Source organism: Chaetodon trifascialis, chromosome 22, assembly GCF_039877785.1.
Source record: "Chaetodon trifascialis isolate fChaTrf1 chromosome 22, fChaTrf1.hap1, whole genome shotgun sequence".
Lineage (NCBI taxonomy): Eukaryota > Metazoa > Chordata > Actinopteri > Chaetodontiformes > Chaetodontidae > Chaetodon > Chaetodon trifascialis.
This window is the reverse complement of record NC_092077.1, coordinates 15,003,167-15,023,637: the sequence shown is the minus strand read 5'-3', so window position 1 is coordinate 15,023,637 and position 20,471 is coordinate 15,003,167. Positions and strand designations below refer to the sequence as shown.

The 20,471-nt window shown below is 41.6% G+C and overlaps 2 protein-coding genes and 2 pseudogenes across 5 annotated transcripts in view; 1 reads left to right on the top strand and 3 right to left on the bottom strand.

The window, feature by feature from the left end:
* The window catches only part of LOC139350331 (N-acetyllactosaminide beta-1,3-N-acetylglucosaminyltransferase 3-like), a 51,786-nt gene that overhangs the window by 18,708 nt on the left and 12,607 nt on the right, over positions 1 to 20,471 (bottom strand). Inside the window, exon 1 of one of the 2 annotated variants that reach the window (XM_070991603.1) lies at positions 5,039 to 5,056. The exons of the other annotated variant lie outside the window; for it this stretch is intronic. The gene's annotated coding sequence lies outside the window, so the exon portion shown is untranslated. Of the gene's footprint in view, positions 1 to 5,038; positions 5,057 to 20,471 lie in introns of those variants that run through there. 2 annotated transcript variants of the gene reach the window in all.
* The window catches only part of LOC139350329 (4-galactosyl-N-acetylglucosaminide 3-alpha-L-fucosyltransferase 9-like), a 31,143-nt gene continuing 12,671 nt past the window's right edge, over positions 2,000 to 20,471 (bottom strand). For 2 of the 3 annotated variants that reach the window (XM_070991598.1, XM_070991599.1), the window contains exon 2: positions 2,000 to 3,198. In XM_070991598.1, the coding sequence (XP_070847699.1) occupies positions 2,028 to 3,191 (1,164 nt within the window). In that variant the 5' untranslated portion in view covers positions 3,192 to 3,198 and the 3' untranslated portion in view covers positions 2,000 to 2,027. Of the gene's footprint in view, positions 3,199 to 5,038; positions 5,094 to 20,471 lie in introns of those variants that run through there. The other variant, XM_070991597.1, reaches the window with a different exon arrangement.
* Positions 6,851 to 9,640, bottom strand: LOC139350950 (4-galactosyl-N-acetylglucosaminide 3-alpha-L-fucosyltransferase 9-like; annotated as a pseudogene).
* On the top strand, positions 16,267 to 20,207 carry LOC139350949 (N-acetyllactosaminide beta-1,3-N-acetylglucosaminyltransferase 3 pseudogene; annotated as a pseudogene).

The window sequence follows — 20,471 nt, the reverse complement described above, 5'->3', positions numbered from 1 at the left end:
TACTTCTCATTGAGAAATGATTCATTATTCATATCTTACTCATGTACAATTCAACATTTTACAATATGAAACTGAGCCATTCTTCACATGGTAATAGTATTCTTCATACTCTTTTGTATATAATATACATGCAGGTGATCCTTTTTATTGTATATTTGTTCTACCTCTCCTTTTTATTCTTGCTGTCTGTAACAGGTACATTTCCCTGGCATGGGATCAATTAAGTTTTATCTTATCTTATTTAATCAGATACGTTTTTGAAGGATTAAGGATTGCCAGGCCCTGCGTCTGTCCCTGTCCCGTTTTTATCAAGTGGAATAATACAGCATAATCATACACATAGTCTCAGCTATGACTTTTTGCTATTTAATTCAAAGGGGGGAAATCAACTGTGCAACGAGTGGCTTTACATCAGTCACTTTATTTTTCTCATCTTGACATTTTAAAGAAATAGGGCAGAACACTTTTCATTCATAATATAAGTTCATTTTCATTACAACTATACACAACATACACAACACAACAACAGCACTGTAACTCCAACAAATAAGACGGACTCAAAATGCAGAAATTGCGCAGAAACTGATGACGTCAGAGTCACTTTGCTTGCCTTCTTGGCCGCAAACTCAGCAATAAGATCTTTATAATCCACTTTGGATGCAATGTCCTTTTCAACTGATAGGAGGGCAAGCTCACACAGTCTGTCCTGTGACGTGGAGGTGCGCAAATAGTTTTTAATTAGTTTCAACTCGCCCGATGCCACCGTTACTGGAAAAGTCAGTGAGCGCAGTCTCACAGTTCGGGAAAGTTCCTTCAATCCCTTTGCGGTGTCGAAGTGTTTTAAGTGCTGTAGTTGTTCCCTTTGGGATTATCTCTCGTATCATCTCAAGAGGTCCGGTGAATTTATATCCTGAGATTCGGACGTGCTCAGCGAGGCCTAATGACAAAGCGACAATGGAAAAACCCGCTTAATTTGTTGGATTTGTTTATTTATTTTGTTTGTTTTTAATGTGACCTTGACAGAGACAGACAAATTCATAAAAAAAACTGTAAAAAAGAAAAAAAAAAGAAAAAAAAAAGAAGAAGTTTAAAACAAACAAACAAAAAAAACAGGATTGCAGGCGCGAGCCCCCCTGGCGCGAGGCCCTGTGCGCTTGGACGGCTCTGCCAGCCAGACACTGTGAGGCAAAGTGAAACGCAACCTAAATGCTGTCTCGCGGATCACCAGCAGAGGGCGTACTTACGCTGTATTATCAGAAGCAGAGTCAGTCCTCGCAGGCAAACATGATATTGCACACTTCAATATTGAATACAAAATAAACATTTGCATGCTGATCGATCAGAAATATCAGAGTGCATAATATTGAAAGTGTCAGGCTTGTAAGGCTTGAAAATGCCAGACAAATGCTCCCACTGTGGTCAATTGTGCTCAGAGCAAATGAGGACAAATGTAGTTCAATTCCATTCAAAATGTGACGGTTTGTTACGAAACAAATAGATGAATACATAAAACATAAAATCTTGTTTCTTCAGACTCTTGTGGTCTATTTTCCGTGATGGAAAATTAGCAGAATTTTTTCTTCTTCTCTTACAAAAGCACCACCCGCCTCCTTTGTACTGTGGTTGCAACGGCCAAGGAAAAGTATGCAAAAAACAATGGAAACAATATCACTATATGATGTTTGTGAACCTTAAATATGGAAATAACCTTGTAACAGATCACAGTGACCAAACTTACTCTGTGTCCTTTACAAAATACAGAATTGTCATAAAATGACTTTAATGATGATAATACAGAAGCCGTAATCCACAACATATGTACAATATATGAAATATAAAGCACCGTGTTTCACTGATCTGTGAAACTACAGGCACAACCACAGAATCCAAGGTTAATATCACTGCAGCCTCTGTGTCACTTCTTAAATCACCTTCAGTAAATCAAAGACACATTATGTAGAATATTGATGGAGAGTGATCTGAACAGCTGTCAACTGAAATGCAATTTGGCAGATGCTCTTTCTCAGTTAACCCCAGTACCATTTGTTAAGATCATGAAGAGCTTGGTACCATTTGTGGTTTTGCAAGTAACGGCACGTTCTGCAAGCGTGTTCTCTGCCAAACGCAGACCTTTTCACTTTAAACCTGCTTCTCCAGCTTAAGTATCTCATGTATTCAGAATTGTTTTGGTCAAGGTAAGTTAGCCTCTCTGCGAGCTCCTTTGGAGTGGAAAAATCCTCGACATGAATGAAAGAATCTCCTGGGATATGGTCCTCATATTGTTGTCTTGGAGGGCCCAGAACTACTGGCACAGTTCCTAAACTCATAGGTCTGTATAACTTCTCCGTGATGTAGTCTTTGTAAACTGAGTTTTCAAAGGAGAGGTAGAATTTACAGCTAGAAACTATCTTTACATAGTCTTCATTACTTACATCTTGGTCAAATGCTCTTCCATAAGTATGAATCTTGATGTGTTTTGTCATTTCATTGTAGAACTGAACTCTCTTATAGTTCGGTTTCCAGTTGCTCACAATCCAGCAGACCAGCTTGTCCTTTGCTGGCAATTTGAAACTCTCATCTTCAGATGTCACTGGCGCCAGATACCCGTAAGGCACAGGAATATTTGAATCCAGCCGATAATTGCATGTCAAGTTGAAAGAGTGATTAAGCTCAGAGATTGGAGCTGAGTTTGCAGGTGACTCCATATTCCACCACACCCATTTCTGAAACCAGGGACGTGGCTCTCGTGGTAAATTTGCTTTATTAATGTTCCTGTGGTGGAAGAGAACCCCGTGGGCCTTATAGTACAGAGACTTGTCATCTGTCAAGTGGCATTTTTTGATATTAAAAATATCACAGCTGAGATCAAACTTGCGTCCAAATGGCCACATCCAGATCAGTAAAATAGTATCAGGCTCAGTGTCCACTGCTGCAGTCTGGACCTTCTGGGTGTCACTGTGATTTGGGTTAATGTGCAGCTCTGTGGAGTAGTTTGACTTCTGGATCTGTGGTGCCTCTGGACACACAACTGTAGGACAGGAAAGATTGGCTCTCTCCATGTAAGTGTCAAAAGAGGGGAACTTGATGTCAGGCTTGTAGTACGTGCAAAAAAGAACCACAAAACACGAAACCACCAGGGTGCTGAAGACAAACTGGCGCAGAGACGTCCACTGGCAGGCAGAAGAGGACATGGCTCACCTTTGGAGAGAGAATAGATCCACTGATTATAGGCAGAGCGTCTGATAGTGGTGTGTTATCGACCAGTTGTTCAAACACAGATAATTACTACAATTACAGTCATCAAGGTTTGAGTTCAAAAGACAAAAAGTAATTTGATATCATAAAATCGTTGTTAAGCTGTATCATTTACTGGGACTGCCATGTTAATTGCCAGTAGATTTATGGTGTCCATGCCCAAAAACAAAATTACCATCTTTATGTGGTGTTTTATTGACCACTTCTTCTGCTTAACTGACTAGAAAATAGTATTTACTCACTGTAAAGACTAACAGTAATTGCGCACCACTCTTCACAAGAGAAAGCGTGTCAAACCGGTTCTGCTGCCCTCAGGGGGCTGTGAAAATTAACCATAACACATCGTACAGGGCGGAGGAGGTAAGATGCTGGTAAGCCTCTAATCTGGACAAGAACAAACTCTATTCAAATATTAGCTTTGGAAGTTTAATTTGAATGTTTGTGCAGTGTCTGCTGTCAGTGTACGAGAGAAGCAAGCTTAATATGTAAGATGCCTCTGTGTGACTTTGGAGAGGTGTGTTCCTGGGCGCAACCGTCAGATAAACCATGAAAATAACAGAGTCAATAGTTTTTGTTGTTTGCATAACTGGTGTACATGACCAACACACCCCGCTTAGCCCCTCCACGCGGCCGAAACACACGCGGAACGTGCACGGACGCAACACGTCTGCCGCGTCCATTCCAGTCAACTGACGCTGACCGCGGCTGGCCTATTTTCGTTTCTGACGCAGCTACACGGCCCCCAACAGGTGGAGAGTATACGTAGTAGAGCAATAACGATTACTAAAAATGGTTAAAATGAACACTTCATTGTACCAAAGCAATGCGACGCAGCAGAGCAGCACTGTGGCTGTTTTTACACTTTGCATTAAAATGAATGAGTCTGATCAGTGTATATCCACGGTCATGTAATTAAAACATTCATTAATTCAGTTGCTTACGAGTTCATAACCCCTACGATTCCAAACCCTGCAGCACAAAGTGCAGGTGTAAAACACCGTGGATGGAGCTCACAGGAGGGATGCAAATTTGCTGGGAGTTGGAAGCCCTCGGCCGCGCTGTCAGGTGGGAGTGGGGTCACAGAGACACTCACAGGGACACGGGCATATTTTACTGTAGGCATCACGAGGCTCACGAGGTGAGGTCGATTGTTTGATCTGGATAAACACACGGATTACATGAGCAATCTGACCGGCTTTACAAGGGGAGCCGCTGCGCAATGGGCGAGCCATGGAAGCAAAGAGCGTGATGATGGAGCAGCGGGTGGATGATGATCTATCTATCTATCTATCTATCTATCTATCTATCTATCTATCTATCTATCTATCTATCTATCTATCTATCTATCTATCTATCTATCTATCTATCTATCTATCACACACACACACACACACACACACACACACACACACACACACACACACACACACACACACACACACACACACACACAAACTAAAACCACTTAAACTCTTAAATGATTCTTACTGGTGGATCCTCTTATCTGCGTATCTTTGATCACAGCTGACAGCAGGGACTGAATCAGCAGTCTGAATGACAGAGAAATGATAAAAGTTAATAGAAGGAGAAAAGATGAGATCAGAACTGACTGATCCAACGCTGACACCCTGCTGACTCTGATCCAAAACGAATATCTTTTGCTGTGGACCAAACGGGGCTTCCATCACTCTGTCGGCATTTGTTCCACCAGCTGGTTGCTCAGTAACTTTATCCCCCACATATTCTCCTGTAGATGTAGATGTAGATGTAGATGTTAACTCACCCGCAGGTCTGTTACACAAACTCAGTGAAAAAGCTGAAGTTTCGCGACGCTGTGCTGGGTCCGGACACTGAAGACACATTCTCCCGGTGATTGTGATTCAGACCGGACCTGCGTTGCAGATGAAGCCAGCGAAAAGGTGCATTCTGCGGCACACCCAATGCACGTGTTCAGTGTATCCCAAGCGTTTCTGTTTCCGTTTACCTTTGAATTGTGATTTTAACTGACCGGTCCCTCGCTGACACTCCCATCCAGAGACTGAAGCAGAAATGATTTCACTTTAATTTCATCGATATAATTACTGAATAGAAATATGACAGTGATGTGTGGAGAGGGATGCGCACGCGGAGAAACACTAATCCTGGATTTGTTCAACATAGTGGGCAAGAGATGTTTAACATTTCTCCCAGACATGATTTACTTTCAAACTCTTAGAGGTTGATAAAACTTGCATTTCTTCCATCACAAGAGGCCACTGAGGCAGAGCTGAGCAGCAACAATCTCACCTTGAAGCAGAAAAGCTCTGTGCGCTCGGGGATGCTTCTTTGTGGATAAAAATGTGTTGTTCAAGTCTTTAAATGGCCCGAACTGTTACCTTTGACAGGCAGAAAGTGTGATGACAAGCCCAATATTTACATGCCTTTAACTGATTGATATGAAATGTCAGAGTTCTTCTTCTTCTTCTGGATGCTGATGCTGGACAAGAGCCTGTTGGACACTCTGGTGCTGTATTTTACATATTTAGATATTTAACTCTAATATTTCAGAACAGACAATCCGGCCCTCTCAGATGCCATATAATAAACAAGTAGAATTCTCTCATCTCTTCGACACTATCCTGAATGGACAAACTGATCAACATTCCTCTCAATATGAAGCGCAATACGCTGCGTGTCCAAAGCAAAGGAAATATATTAAAAGAGCACCAAAAAAAAACTACAATTGCTAACTTCTAGATGACTGTAAGATGTAGATTTTTTTGGCTGAAGTCCAAAAATAGATAACAGGTGCATCATCCAAAGAGACAAAACTGGAGCACAAATTGAATTCATAAAACCAGTTTTAATTAGTAATACAATCATCTGAACAAGTAGCATTGAAATTTAATGTCCTTTGAAAAAAATCAATTGAAATTAAATAAGAAATTACATTCTTGATGCAAGAAATCCTTCTTGTACGCATTTTGGTCCAATTTTAATTTGATTACAAAACCACTTCATTTCGCAAAATATACAATGACAGGTTAGATAACAAAACACCCAGTATATTATATCTTCCTTCCAGTCAGCTTGATTCATGCAGACAGGTTTTCAGTTATGTATCTCTGTGAAACTCGCCATGACTCAACACCCTGAACAATGAAAACAACATCCATCCACCTCCATTGTACTGAAGTTGGCAGCAGTCCTGAAAAGTGTTTCCAAAGCAATTAAAACAATGTCATGTTCCAAGGAGCGTTTATAGTTAACCTCAGATAATGTATGAATAGACCACACATTCTTGTGTCAAAATGCTTCTGTAATAAATAAAGACACTGTAACAGTTAGAATCGAACGGAGTTGCTGATGTCTGTGTGCCGCTTTGAGAGCATTATTGTCAGTATCCCAGGCTGAAAAGTAATTTGGCAGATGCTCTTTCTCAGTTAACCCCAGTACCATTTGTTCAGATTGTGAAAAGTTTGGTACCGTTTGTGGTTTTGTAAGTAACGGCACGTTTTGCAAGCGTGTTCTCTGCCAAATGCAAATAACTTCGCTTTAAACCTGCTTCTCCAGTTAAAGTATTTCATATATTCAGAATTACTTTGGCCAAGGTAAGTTAGCCTCTCTGCGAGCTCCTTTGGAGTGGAAAAGTCCTCGACATGAATGAAAGAATCTCCTGGGACGTAGTTCTCATAATTCTGTCTTGGAGGGCCCAGAACTACTGGCACAGTTCCTAAACTCATAGGTCTGTATAACTTCTCTGTGATGTAGTCTTTGTAAACTGAGTTTTCAAAGGAGAGGTAGAATTTACAGCTAGAAACTATCTTCACATAGTCTTCATTACTTAGACGTTGGCCAAATGCATTTCCATAAGTGTGAATCTCAACATGATTTTTCAGTTCATTGTAGAACTGAACTCTCTTATAGTTCGGGTTCCAGTTGCTCACAATCCAGCAGACCAGCTTGTCCTTTGCTGGCAATTTGAAACTCTCATCTTCAGATGTCACTGGCGCCAGATACCCATAAGTCACAGGAATATTTGAATCCAGCCGATAACTGCATGTCAAGTTGAAAGAGTGATTAAGCTCAGAGATTGGAGCTGAGTTTGCAGGTGACTCCATATTCCACCACACCCATTTCTGAAACCAGGGACGTGGCTCTTGTGGTAAATTTGCTTTATTAATGTTCCTGTGGTGGAAGAGAACCCCGTGGGCCTTATGGTACAGAGACTTGTCATCTGTCAAGTGGCATTTTTTGACATTAAAAATATCACAGCTGAGATCAAACGTGTGGCCAAATGGCCACATCCAGATCAATACGATGGTATCAGGCTCAGTGTCCACTGCTGCAGTCTGGACCTTCTGGGTGTCACTGTGATTTGGGTTAATGTGCAGCACTGTGGAGCAGTTTGACTTCTGGATCTGTGGTGCCTCTGGACACACAACTGTAGGACAGGAATGATTGGCTCTCTCCATGTAAATGTCAAAAGAGGGGAACTTGATTTCAGGCTTGTAGTACGTGTAGAAAAGAACTCCAAAACCCAACACTATCAAGCTGCTGATGACAAATGGGCGCAGAGACGTCCACTGGCAGGCTGAGGAGGACATGGCTCACCTTTGGAGAGAGAATAGATCCACTGATTATCAACAGAACATTTGATATGACAATGAACTGTGGTGTCTGGTTATTGGCCGATCATTTACACACGGGTTTTTAATGAAAGCACAGTCATCAAGCCTTGAGTTCAAAAGACAAAAAGTAATTTGATATCACAAAGTCACTGTTAAGCTGTATACTTGCCTCCTGGCACTGTCGCGTTAATTGTTAAGTGCATGCCCAAAAAATACCAGATTTATGTGGTGTTTTATTGGCCTGCTTATTACAGGATTTAAAAAAATTTTTTTTTGCATTTTATATTATTTGATACTGTACTACTATCTCTTACGCACAAGATGCTCTCATTCGCGAGCTGTTTCCCCCCATACATACTGTGCAGATATTTTCGATTTTGGATAGGTGTGTCCTGGGGCGTCAGATTACGCCTTCCATCTTCCAGCTGAGTCTCTCCACCCGGCCGAAAATGTGCAGGGCCCGGCCCCGAGTGACGGAGGCGGGGCGGACAGTCAGTGAAGCGTGTGGCCTCGAGGTTTTCGTGTGAAACCGGTTACATGGGTCATACAATACGGCTCGTTTTCGTCAGCTATCAGCTTCACCGTATTCATGTTTAGGTGTTCAGTGAGACGCGCCTGTATCCACGAACGTGTCTTTGTGACACACACTCGAAACTGACACCACGGCAGCGGATCTTCCTCCTGCGGGCGGCCGTAGTTTTCCAAAGTCGGCCTCACAGAGTGTGTATGAAGCTTGCCATGTGATAATGCAGTTGTTTCTGCGGGTTTTGGAAGAGTAAGATGTGTAAACTAGCACTGAATTAATAAACGAGATCGTAATTCTATAATCATGGATAGACACTGATTGATTTATTTTAATTTGCAGTGTAAAAAAAAGCACACAAGGATGTTCTGCTGCGCTGCATCTGGTACAATGGGGTCTGTAATTTAATCTTTTTAAACAGATATTGTAACACAGTTGCATGCAGTTTTACCTGTTGCAGGTAAACATGGAGAAAAAAAGGCATTGGTGGTCTCTATTACATGACAGTTTACAGTAAAGACCCCGGATAACAAGCAACGCTGTGCTGCTTTGTGACTCTGAGCCATTGCTAAATGCATCAAGTGACACTGACAAAAGCCCTGAAATGGTTCAGAAATGTTCTTCAATCAGACTTTTTAGACATTTCCTAGGTCTGAATTTCGATTTTTAATTTCAACTTAAGTTTTTTTTTTTTTTTTTTAAGTGTCCTGCAGACTTTTATTTTTTTTATTTTTGTGACGATTGGCACACAACTCTGACGCTATTAAGACTTTGTGGGCTGGCCACCATTAAATCTACGAAGACAAATTCAAATACAGGCAAATTGCTTTAAATTGTTTTGTCGTGTCCAAATAAACCGGATAAACTCTCCTCATATACGAGTAATCTCCTGACGCAGAGCACCGGCAGTCTTCAGCTTCGCTCCACCAGGTGACTCTCTGAGCAGGTCTCATGGGTTTGCACTGAGCTGGGACTAAAGCCTTCTTGGCTCCCTGGACTTGGAATAAAATATGCAGAGCACACTGCGCGTTCACGATCTGGTCCCCTTGGACACATTTAAAGCCGCGTTAAAAATCCATGAAAGTAAGATATGCAGCTGCATTTTCTGAGCTCTGTTTTATTTTATTTCTAACCGGTCGCCCTAGAAAAGAGACTTCCTGGTTCAGTGAGAGAAAAAAATAACTAAAAAAAAAAAAAAAATCAATGAACTTACCCAAAGGCGCACAAACTCGGCGAAGACGGTTGAGGCTTGACTGCGCTGTGCTCCGGTCAAAAACTGAACGCACAATCTCACCCGGAAAATTCCTGATTAGCTGTTTTGGTGACACACAGAGCTTTGGCGCAGTTGCGCTGCAGGTGCAACCAGCACGGCGACATTTCGGGTCTCGCCCGCTGCAAAGCGGCCAAAGCGTTCCTGTTTCTGCCTACCTGGAAATGAAGATCTAAACTGAACAGTCTCTCTGTGACACACCTATCCAACAATTATTGGGCTATTTTTAATTCATGTAACGACTGAATAGAATCATGACAATGATGTGTGGAGAGGTTTGCTCAGCCTGTCAAACTATTGGAGGCTGATAAAACTGCTAGAGTCCATAAGAGGCCATTTAGGCAGAGCTGAAACTGTAATAAGGAACAGCAACAATTTCAGCTTGAGGTAGAAAAGCACTGTGCGTTAGGGGATGGGTTCTTTCTTTGTTTTGTTCATGTCTTCAAATAGCCTAAACTGTTTGCTCTGACAGACAGAAAGTGAACTGACAAGCTCAATATTGAGTCCCAGTCTTTTCATGTATTTCAACGACTGGACTTGATTGATCTGAAATATTAGAGTGCATAATATTGAAAGTTTAAGGCTTGTGTTGCAGTTTAACAAGACAATTTTAGATGCATTTCTGCCAGACAAACCAAAATGAGTATACTCATTTCATAATTTATGCCCGCCCCCTACCCCCTTTTTAAAGCGACAGGTCCAGCTCCTTTGAAGTGGAAAAGTCCTCGACATGAATGAAAGAATGTTCTGGGATATAATTCACATACTTTTATCTTGAAGGGCCCAGAACTATTGGTACAGCTCCTAAACTTCTCTGTGATGTAGTCTTTGTAAACTGAGTTTTCAAAGGAGACGTAGAACTTGATGTCAGGCTTGTAGTACGTGTAGAGGAGAACCACAAAACACGAAACCACCAGGGCGCTGAAGACAGCTGGGCACAGAGACATCCACTGGCAGGCTGAGGAGGACATGGTTCACCTTTGGAGACAGAATAGATCCATTGATTATAGACAGAACATTTGATATGACGATGAACTGTGGTGTCTGGTTGTCAAAAGTGGTGTGTTATCGACCAATCGTTTAAATACAAGTAATTACTGCAATTAGAGTACTGAAGTTTTGAGATAAATGGGCCCAAACTAATTTGATTCAGTCATTGTGAAACTATGCATTTTACTTGCACAGTCATGTGGTTTACCATTTTGTTCTGCTTTCATGACTACACAATAGTACATGTGGTTATCTTCCTTTTTTTTTTCTTTCATAGCATTTCATGGTGTCTGACACCTTATTACTATCTTCCACACAGAAGTAACAGGAGCTCTCGTTTGCAAGCTATCGCCCTCCATTCCTACTCTGCTCACATGCTTAAAAGATGGAACACAAGCCAGAGTGGTAAAACACAAAAACTGTGCAGCAATAATTGACTTCATGACTAAGTCTATTATATAATAATGACGTTCACATATCATATTTTCACATATCGTCCACCATACAATCAAACACGAGACATTTCATCCACAGTTGCTTCACCTCTAGCAACCTGATTCTTACAGCTCAGTCCAGTGCCCCTTTTACAGAAACACTACAGACACGTTAGAGGGATACCATCCCAGCCCTTCGATAAGGTTCTGCCTCTTCTACTCACTGGATCAGACGACACCCCTTCGATCATGGCCATGAACTAGTCCTTATGAACCCTAATGGAGGGCCAGCAGCGAAACACGCAGAGCTGGGCTGGGCACTGCTGGGATCAGATGGCCTCCCCCACATGAAGGCTCAACCGGTTCACTTCCATCAGATCAAGCCCAGATGACCTCTATCAACATATGTAATGACTTGATGTCCTGCCCCTAAGGAGTGAAAAGCTGGTAACTCCATTTGGGAGCAGAAGCAGCCTGCTGCTAACAGATGTTGCAGAAACGAGTGCAGGACCACACAAATGGAAATGAGCACACAATGCTCACTCGAGAGTTCTTCTTCACCTCTGGATCCAGTTTATTAGGAACTATGCACCTGCCCTTCAGGTTTGGCAAAAATGCAAGCAACCAGATAAAAACATGGCCTGTGGTCATGATTTTTTCATCCACTGTCACCTCGTGCTTCTCCATCTGAATGGAAGGTTGTTAAGGTCAATGCCAGCACTGATAGCTGTATAAGATCAGCTGAAGTTAAAGTTAATGAATGGACGCACATCCGTCCTGTGTCCCACTGTCTTTTGACCTCCATGCAATGATGTTTGAGCAAAACCCAGAGCAAGAGGCAGCATCCAGTGCCTATACCTGCCCACATCTGACCACACTTTTTATACCAAAATCTGAAAAAGACAACAGTTACTTGACGGTGTTCTTTGGATATCAGTTGAGGCAATGCAGCGTTAACGTTGCTTTCTCAAGTATCTTAAGCTTATGATGCTTTTTCATTGTTTTGCACTGGCCCACACACCCTAAAACATTAAACCGTAAAGTAACTTGTACTTTGAGTCATTTGTTTAACCAGGGATTTATTTACTTTCACTTGATTATGTTTCTCAAATAGTAGGTTTCAGTTTTTTTTTTTTTAATTTGTTTTTTTTTTAGTGGGAGTGATTTAACTTTTACTTGAGTGTAGATTTTCACTACCCAGCACGGGCGGTTGCTCTCTGGCCTTTTTGGATCAAGATGCAGAGTGACGACTGTTAGTTTGGTGTATACAAAACCAAAGAAGCCTGCATTTTTCTGCAAGAAACGCGTGCTGGTGGCATATGACTGGACGCTGTTCACTCTGGATAATGAGTGAGTAACATATCATTCAGATGGCTGTGCAGGTGTTATTAACCATAAGAGAAGCCTGTCATTCATCCTACTGGCCGCTGTGGAGGACAGATATTAGTATGCCCTTAATCCAACCCAGCACAGACTCCAACTGAAGTATAATTTTTGATATTCGAACGTTTCTGTGTCAAACAAGCAAGCTTAACATCTAAGAATATCATGTTGTTTGGGAGAGATGTGTGCGCAACCGTCAAACAATGCCAGGGAAAAAACACAGCAGCTCTCCGCTTGCGCAACGACACAAATATGCATGCAAATATGCAAATATGACCACCAACCCAGCTAAGCCTCTCCAGCAACGTCTTGCAGCACGACCTCGACAAGTCATGGAGGCGGGGCGGAGCGGGAACTGTTTCCTTATCTTTCTTTTTCTTTTTTTTATTTTTGGTTAGTGTGTGGTTTCGTGGTGTTCTCTGAGTGAATCATATGCGTGGGCTTGTAACACAGAACCAGTCATAAAGTGTCTGACATTTTTTTGTTAAATGAAACTTCTGCAACACAGCAAATGACTGGCTACCACAGTCAAACAGCCCTGCCGAGCTTGTCCAAAGACTTACACCTCACTGTGCGCACCAAAGCGCTCTATACGTTTTTTAACCAATGGCTCCTTTACGGTTTGGTACTGTAGGCTGGCCGTTACGAATTCCACATAACTCCATTGTATTTCTTTGCACACCTGGTAAACTCACCTCATATATAAGCCATTTCCTGCCGCGGACCTGCAGCAGTCTTCACCTTCGCTCCACCAGCTGGCTTCATTATCAGGCCTCATTTGTTTGCACTTATCTCTAAGAAAAGACAAAAAAAACAAAAAACAAAAAAACAAACCCTTCTCCTACTTTGCTTCCTGGATTTGATACTAATCTAGTCCACTTGGATGAATTTAGATTCATGCAAAAAGTCCATGCAAAGCAGCTGGACTGAGCGCCTTTCTTGTGCGTTCTTTATTTGTACATTTGTGTTTTGTTTTTATTTCTATTTAAAACTGTAACTGGTCACCCTCACAAAATAAATAAGTTGAAGTTTGACAGCGCCGTGCTGCATTCAGAAATTGAAGAAACGGGAAAGGTCATCCTTTTGTTCTTTATGTGACTCACCCGAGCTTTTCCCTCAGGTGCGCAGCAGGTTCAGCCAGCACAGCGACATCCTGCCGCTCAAACGTTACACCAGTTTCATTTCCATCTACGTATTAAGGTAAGCTCTTTGACGCACCCATCCAGACACTAATATCACACTGAGGATTGTAGAAGGACACCAACCCCAGATTTATTTATTACAGTGGCAGGAGATGTTTAACATTTCCCCCAGAAATGATACTTGGGATGGGAAATCACAATTTCACTTATGCTTAGACAGTTGATCATAATGTGCCTTTCTGTGTTTCCACCATACCAAACACTTTGACCTCGCACAGTATACCTTTGTCATGCACCTTTAGCTCGTATGGTAACTCTGCAGACGCATAGTTTTCGTTATGAAGCCGCACACACAGACACCTAACCACAAAACAAACTAACAAACCAGATCTGACACCTCTCTTAGTTCTCATGTTCTCGACAGACAGACAGTTCCGTTGTCTGGTCACACGCGCCACTCAGATGTGGTCTTAATACATCCTGTTTCTCACTGCTGTTTGACAGACGGCTTGAACACCACTTTGATCCACACGCGAGTGTGATCTGCATTTGCTCTCAAAAGCTTTTTTCTTTTTAATCAAAGAGGCATTTTTGTCATCTCTTTTCTTTCTCTCACTTCATTTCCACAATACTCAATACTTTGACTTTTGAATTATTAGTAGTTGATAAAATAACTTTAAATGATTCCATCAAAATAAGCTTTTTTTTTTTTTTTTTTAGGGTTTTTGCTTCCTTTTCTGATGCAAACATTTATCAGAGACGGACTCAACAGTTTAGATTACAAACACCAGTAACGCATTGGCTCCAATGAGCACGTAATCTGCCTCGGGATGTCGATATATGGCACTGCTCCCGCTGCGCGCTCTCGCTGGCCCTCGTGCTCCTGTGGCGCCACCTGCTGGCTCAAGGTGAACGCTGCAACACAGCATTAATGCACCTTGGTCAAAGGTCAAATGGTTCATATCTGTGTGGCTCTGGGCAACAGGTGGATGTTTTAATAGTAAGACTGTTAAATGCTGGCACTTTGGTGCCACACTGTTTCATACAATCCTCTTATTGAGATCTACCCAGTTGTCAACATGACTCCTATTTCCATGATTCCTTCAGAGTATGGATGAAAACACAGAGGTGAGCCTGACTGGGTGAAGCTAGTTTGAAAGGTAAGAGACAGTTTGACAGGACGACCCCAGTGGGAGATAAGGAGGAAACCAGGCAGACGTGCTGTGGTTCTGTGGTTCTGTGACAACCAGATGCAATGTTTTATAGTCAGGTCAACAGAACAACCTGCACTCAGTGTCAATCGAATACCACAGTAAAACTTTTGGGCATGCACTTCAGCTCATAAGTGTAGATGTAGATCTACTAGAAGGTGACAGCGCCAGAAAATTAGGTTCACCGGCAAATTCAGCCCCTGTCTCTGATCTTAACCACTCACTCAACATGACATGCATTATCACTCAGATATTCCCGTGCATTATGGGTATCTGGTGCCAGTGACATCTGAAGATGAGAGTTTCAAATTGCCAGCAAAGGACAAGTTGGTCTGTTGGATTGTGAGCAACTGGAACCCGAACTGTAAGAGAGTGCAGTTCTGCAATGAAATGACAACAAACAAACAAACAAACAAACAAACAAACAAACAAACAAACAAACAAACAAGCAAGCAAGCAAGCAACAAACAAACAAACTCAAGATTCATACTAACTTGACTGGAAATTAAAATTGAATGTCAATTATTCACGCGATATTGGAAAGTCCAAGTGACATTATGATCTCAAGTTGAACCAGGTTTGTTTTTATTATGATACTATCTGGATTATGATGACTGGATGATGGACATACCTGTTTTTGGACTTCACCCTTTGCAAACAGCCAATAAACTGCGTCTCATCCTTTTCCAGGGTAGTTATTAATTTACCTGCTGATCGCTGGGCGCACAGTATATCATGCATCATATTAAGAGGAATGTTGAATGTGAATCCAGCTATGGACAGTGTCATTCCCCAGACAGGTGGCCAAAGAGGTAAGATGTGTTTTTTCTGACATCTCATCTGCTTGTCTGTTAAATGGCACCTGAGAGCTCAAGATCAGCTGCGAGGAAATATTACAATTAAATATTAAAAACTTTCAAATCTGGCTGCAGAATCACCAAGGCTCTCCTCCAGCATCGGCATCCTCTTTCTGATAGATTCCCGTGGTTGTCTGGACAATTTCCATCTTTGTCGCTGCAAGTATGATGAACAAATTACGGAGCCCCTAAAGGGACATGGGAGAAAAAAAAAATTAAACGTTTCTAGTGAGCATGAAATACTTTCTGGTGCGCACCAGAAAGTATTTCATGCTCCCAGAAAGTGTCTCGTGCTCACTAGAAAGTATTGCACGCGCGCAGGGAAGAGGAAGTAATTCTGCTCAGATTTCATAACCGAAAACGGACCTGAAGATTTTTCTTTTCTTTTTGTGCAACTAAATGTATTGTTTTGAATGGAATTTTAATGAGAGCTGCATTTGCCAAAACTCACTCTGAAGAAAATTGACCCCAACATGAGCACTTGTCTGGCTGAGCATTACACGGGTAACATGGAGCGGGTGTGCCGCGGAATCTAGCTTAACTGGCTACACCAGGAGCGCAGGTCCGACGAAGGATTGTGTGAGACAGACAACGCCAGGCAGTGAGTTGTCGTTTTGGGATTGTGTCTCCACCTTTTGGATTCAGCGCCGTGAAACCTTTTCACCGAGCTCGTGGTCACTGGGTAAGTTAACGTTCACAGACTACAGCAGGATATGTGAGGATTAAAGTTAGTTCTGTTCTGTTTGATACAGTTACAGGACATATATTTCTCCTTTTGCCCTCAGCCTGAACAAGACTGAACTGAATGCTATTTCTATGTGGAGTATCTCAGCTGGGTGTGTTTTTTTTTTAAATTTTAGTGGTGTTCAATATCGCTGACGCCAAATATATCCAATCGAACGCATCAAAAATAACATGAATTAGAGTCTGCACTGGGATTAGAGTAAGTGTTTAGCGGTGTCTGTCCTCCACAGCTGTCTTATGGTTCTTATCTCTTATTATTAATTACGTTTCTATAGCCATCTGAACGCAACAGGGCCGGTACACATTCATTCTTGAGGAAGTGGTGCGCATTTTCGAATGCGCAATTACGCACGCCTCATCCAGAGTGGACACTAAAATTCAATCATATGCTACCAGCATATAATTGAAATACATCCATATATAAAGCAGGCAAGAAATGAGTCTCCCGTTAATTGTCAGAGGTGGACTCGAGCAGGAAGCCAGCCAACTCAGGAAAGGGAAATAGAGGCTAGGCCGGCGGCTAACTGGCTCAGGAACAGAACTGGGAAACAAGCTGAAGGCAAACCAGCTGAAAGCTGGCTGACTGGGAACCAGGGGCTGAGGCTTGACCTTGTAGCAGTGAACCCGGGGTGTCCGTGACATCTGTGATCCACACAGGTAGGGGAGTTCATTAGCCAAGGTTTAGAAGACACCATCTTGCATGCCAAAGACAGACAAGCATCCTTCCTCCAAAAATCCTTGATGCAATTGAGATCAGAACACAGCTCATATTGTTCAGCAAATGAATATTTGCTGGGTCCATGGCACGGAGGGTGCTGGAGCACCTCTGTGTCGTCCAACTCTGCACACACACACACACACACACACACACACACACACACACACACACACACACACACACACACACACACACACACACTTCTCACAAGTTCTAGCCGCTAGTTAACCACACACATCGTGCTGTGGGGGAAAGTATGTCAGTTTTTTTTGTTTGTTTGTTTCTGTATGTTTCTCTTATCATGGGCAAGTGCATTAGAGAGATATCGTGTTATTTTACTGTCAAGCTGTTTTTTCCTATGTTTCTAGATGCAATGAGGCACAGACATGTTATTTTACTGAAACTATGCAATATGCATATTCACATAATTTTGGACTATTACAGTATAAATACAAAAATAATAGAAGAATTTGAATTTTGATTTTCTCAACCTCTCATTTATACATATCAGTACTTGTTTGTTTATAACATTTACACACAAACGAAATATAATATGCATACAAATTATATAACTTTTAGAACCTTGCTGTCAAAGTCGTTAGTCAAACAGAATAAAAGCACAAAAATATTTAAATACATGATTTCTTTATCATTTAATTATTTTTTACTTTATTAACTTAGCACTTGGAATAATAAAGGGCAGATTATGAATGGATTAAATTTGTGGCTATACAGTACAATTTTTGAAAAGGTATGAGCAGCAGCCTCCTCACCAACCCCCTCAACAGAAGCTGTTCAGTGTACCCCATCAGGTAAAACAGAGACTAACTTCGCTTTGCACTGGCCTCTAACAGATATATGAGGTGTGGACAATGATATGGTATGTTGTGATTCCATGTTACATTCTTTATGAATAAGGGTTGCTACCATTCAACTGGTTATATTGCAAGGTATGTTTCTGTATGGTGTTTCAAATTCGTGCTCCATGTGCCCCCTTTTAACTTTGAGCACCGGCCCCTCCGAAGGTCTCTGCACGGCCCTGCTGATGAGGGAGAGGTGAAACAAATAAACGGTCACAAAGGTGGGAAAACACAGGAAGTAAAGCAAAAGATGACATCAGGAAAACGAGAAATAATAACTAACACCCAAAACCATGACAGCCATTCTCTGTTGTTCTTTTTCTTTAGACTAGTAATGGCAGATTCATTATTCATTATTGATACTTTTTTCTGAAAAATATTACACTTTCAGAGCTTTAGACTATGAGGTCGCCTTAGCTAGTGGACCGTGAGGAGACGTTTGCTGAAATTCAAATTCAGCGAATATCGAGTCTCCAAAATGACCTCACGTTTAAATAGACAAGATTTGTTTTTGATCCATTTCAAATTGGATTCTATTCATTCTAAGTGTTGTTCATCTTCATCCAGGTTTCAATGTGTGCTGAAATAAACACAAACAATCCCTGATATTACATCATCTTATCAAGTTCTGAGCTACATGTGACTAAAATGCAGAAACAGAGCAATTTGTGTATCTTAGTTTAATTGATCAATTATTCATCTTAGTTTTAGAAATTAATTAATTCATAAGTAATTGGATTCATTAGTATCTTTAAGTCATACTGAGATGCTTTGATCAGAGAACCTGTTTTGTTTTGTCACTACAGAATTTCAAGGATGAGAAACATCAGAGCAATGACTTTATTGCTGATCCTTTATTGTTGATCCTCCATCTCTGCCAAGATTTTACTGACCTCACAACCAATCGCCTTCATGCATATATGACCGTGACTGTGGCTGCAGTGATATCCTTCACCTTAATTTAGCCATGCAATTAAGAATGAATTATTTTATCAGTAGCTTTTAGTCATACTGAGATGTTTTGATAACAAAAATGTTTTGTTTTGTTTTGTCACTACAGAGTTTCGAGGATGAGAAGCATCAGAGCAATGACTTTATTGCTCTCAGCATCTCTTGGACTGTTGATCTTCTATCTCTGTGAAGATTTTGGTGACCTCAAAACCAGTAGCCTTCATGCATTTGTGAGAAAGAGTGATAGTCAAACAAGAAAACCCACCAAAAACAACTCCTATGTGTACTCCTGGCCAAGATGTCAGCAAAATACATCTGCTGCCAACGTCACAGGCTTCAGCTCTCTTCCTGTTTCTATAAAAGACTTTCTATACTATCGACACTGTCGCCATTTCCCCATGCTGCTGGACCTTCCTGACAAATGTGGAGGAGCTGATAAATCAGCAGAAGTCTTCCTGCTGTTGGTCATTAAAAGCTCACCTTCAAACTACGACCGCAGAGAGGTGCTGCGCAAAACCTGGGCTGACGAGCGGCAACACAATGGTGTTTGGATCCGAAGGCTCTTCATCACAGGAACAACAGGTTCTGGTTTTGAGAAAACGAGACTGAACAATCTGCTGGAGCTGGAGCAACGTCAGTACAACGATATCCTCCAATGGGACTTTACTGACACGTTCTACAACCTCACCTTGAAGCAGATTCTCTTCCTGGAATGGATGGAAAGAAACTGTCCAAACGCTCGCTTCCTGCTAAACGGCGATGACGACGTCTTTGCCAACACTGACAACATGGTCGAGTATCTCCAAGGCCTTAGATATAATGATGGAAGCAAGCACCTTTTTATTGGCCATCTAATCCGGAATGTGGGACCCATTAGATCATTAGAGAGCAAGTATTTTGTCCCAGTTCAGGTACATGAGTCAGACTCATATCCCCCCTACTGTAGTGGTGGGGGCATCCTGTTGTCTGGCTATACAGCTTTGGTCATAAACAGTATGTCCCAGTCCATTTCCATACTTCCCATTGATGATGTTTACATGGGGATGTGTCTGGCCAAAGCAGGACTTCGTCCTCTTTCCCATTGGGGTGTGAGAACGGCACAACTGCATATTCTTTCCAGCAGACAAGAAGAAAATGACCCTTGTTATTATAAAGACGTTTTACTGGTACACAGATTCCTTCCAGTCCAAATGCATCTCATGTGGCAGAGAATAAATGATCCAGATCTGAAATGTGGTTTCTTCCACATATGGTTTTAGCTGCACCAAATACAGACTTTTTAAAATAGCTTTGACTGAAATGAAAATACTGACATGTTTGTTTACCTCATCCATTGTTTTGTTGACTAAAAATTTGGTTTCAAAACTTGCTTGGCGTCAGAACTTCAGTGTTGGCTACATCTGAGCTTATAGATACAGAGCACTGATGAATGATTACCTACATATCTGTTATTTTATGGTTATAAAATAATTTTTCTTATCCATCCAGCACATGTGGGGGAATAATACCATATGCTGCACTTT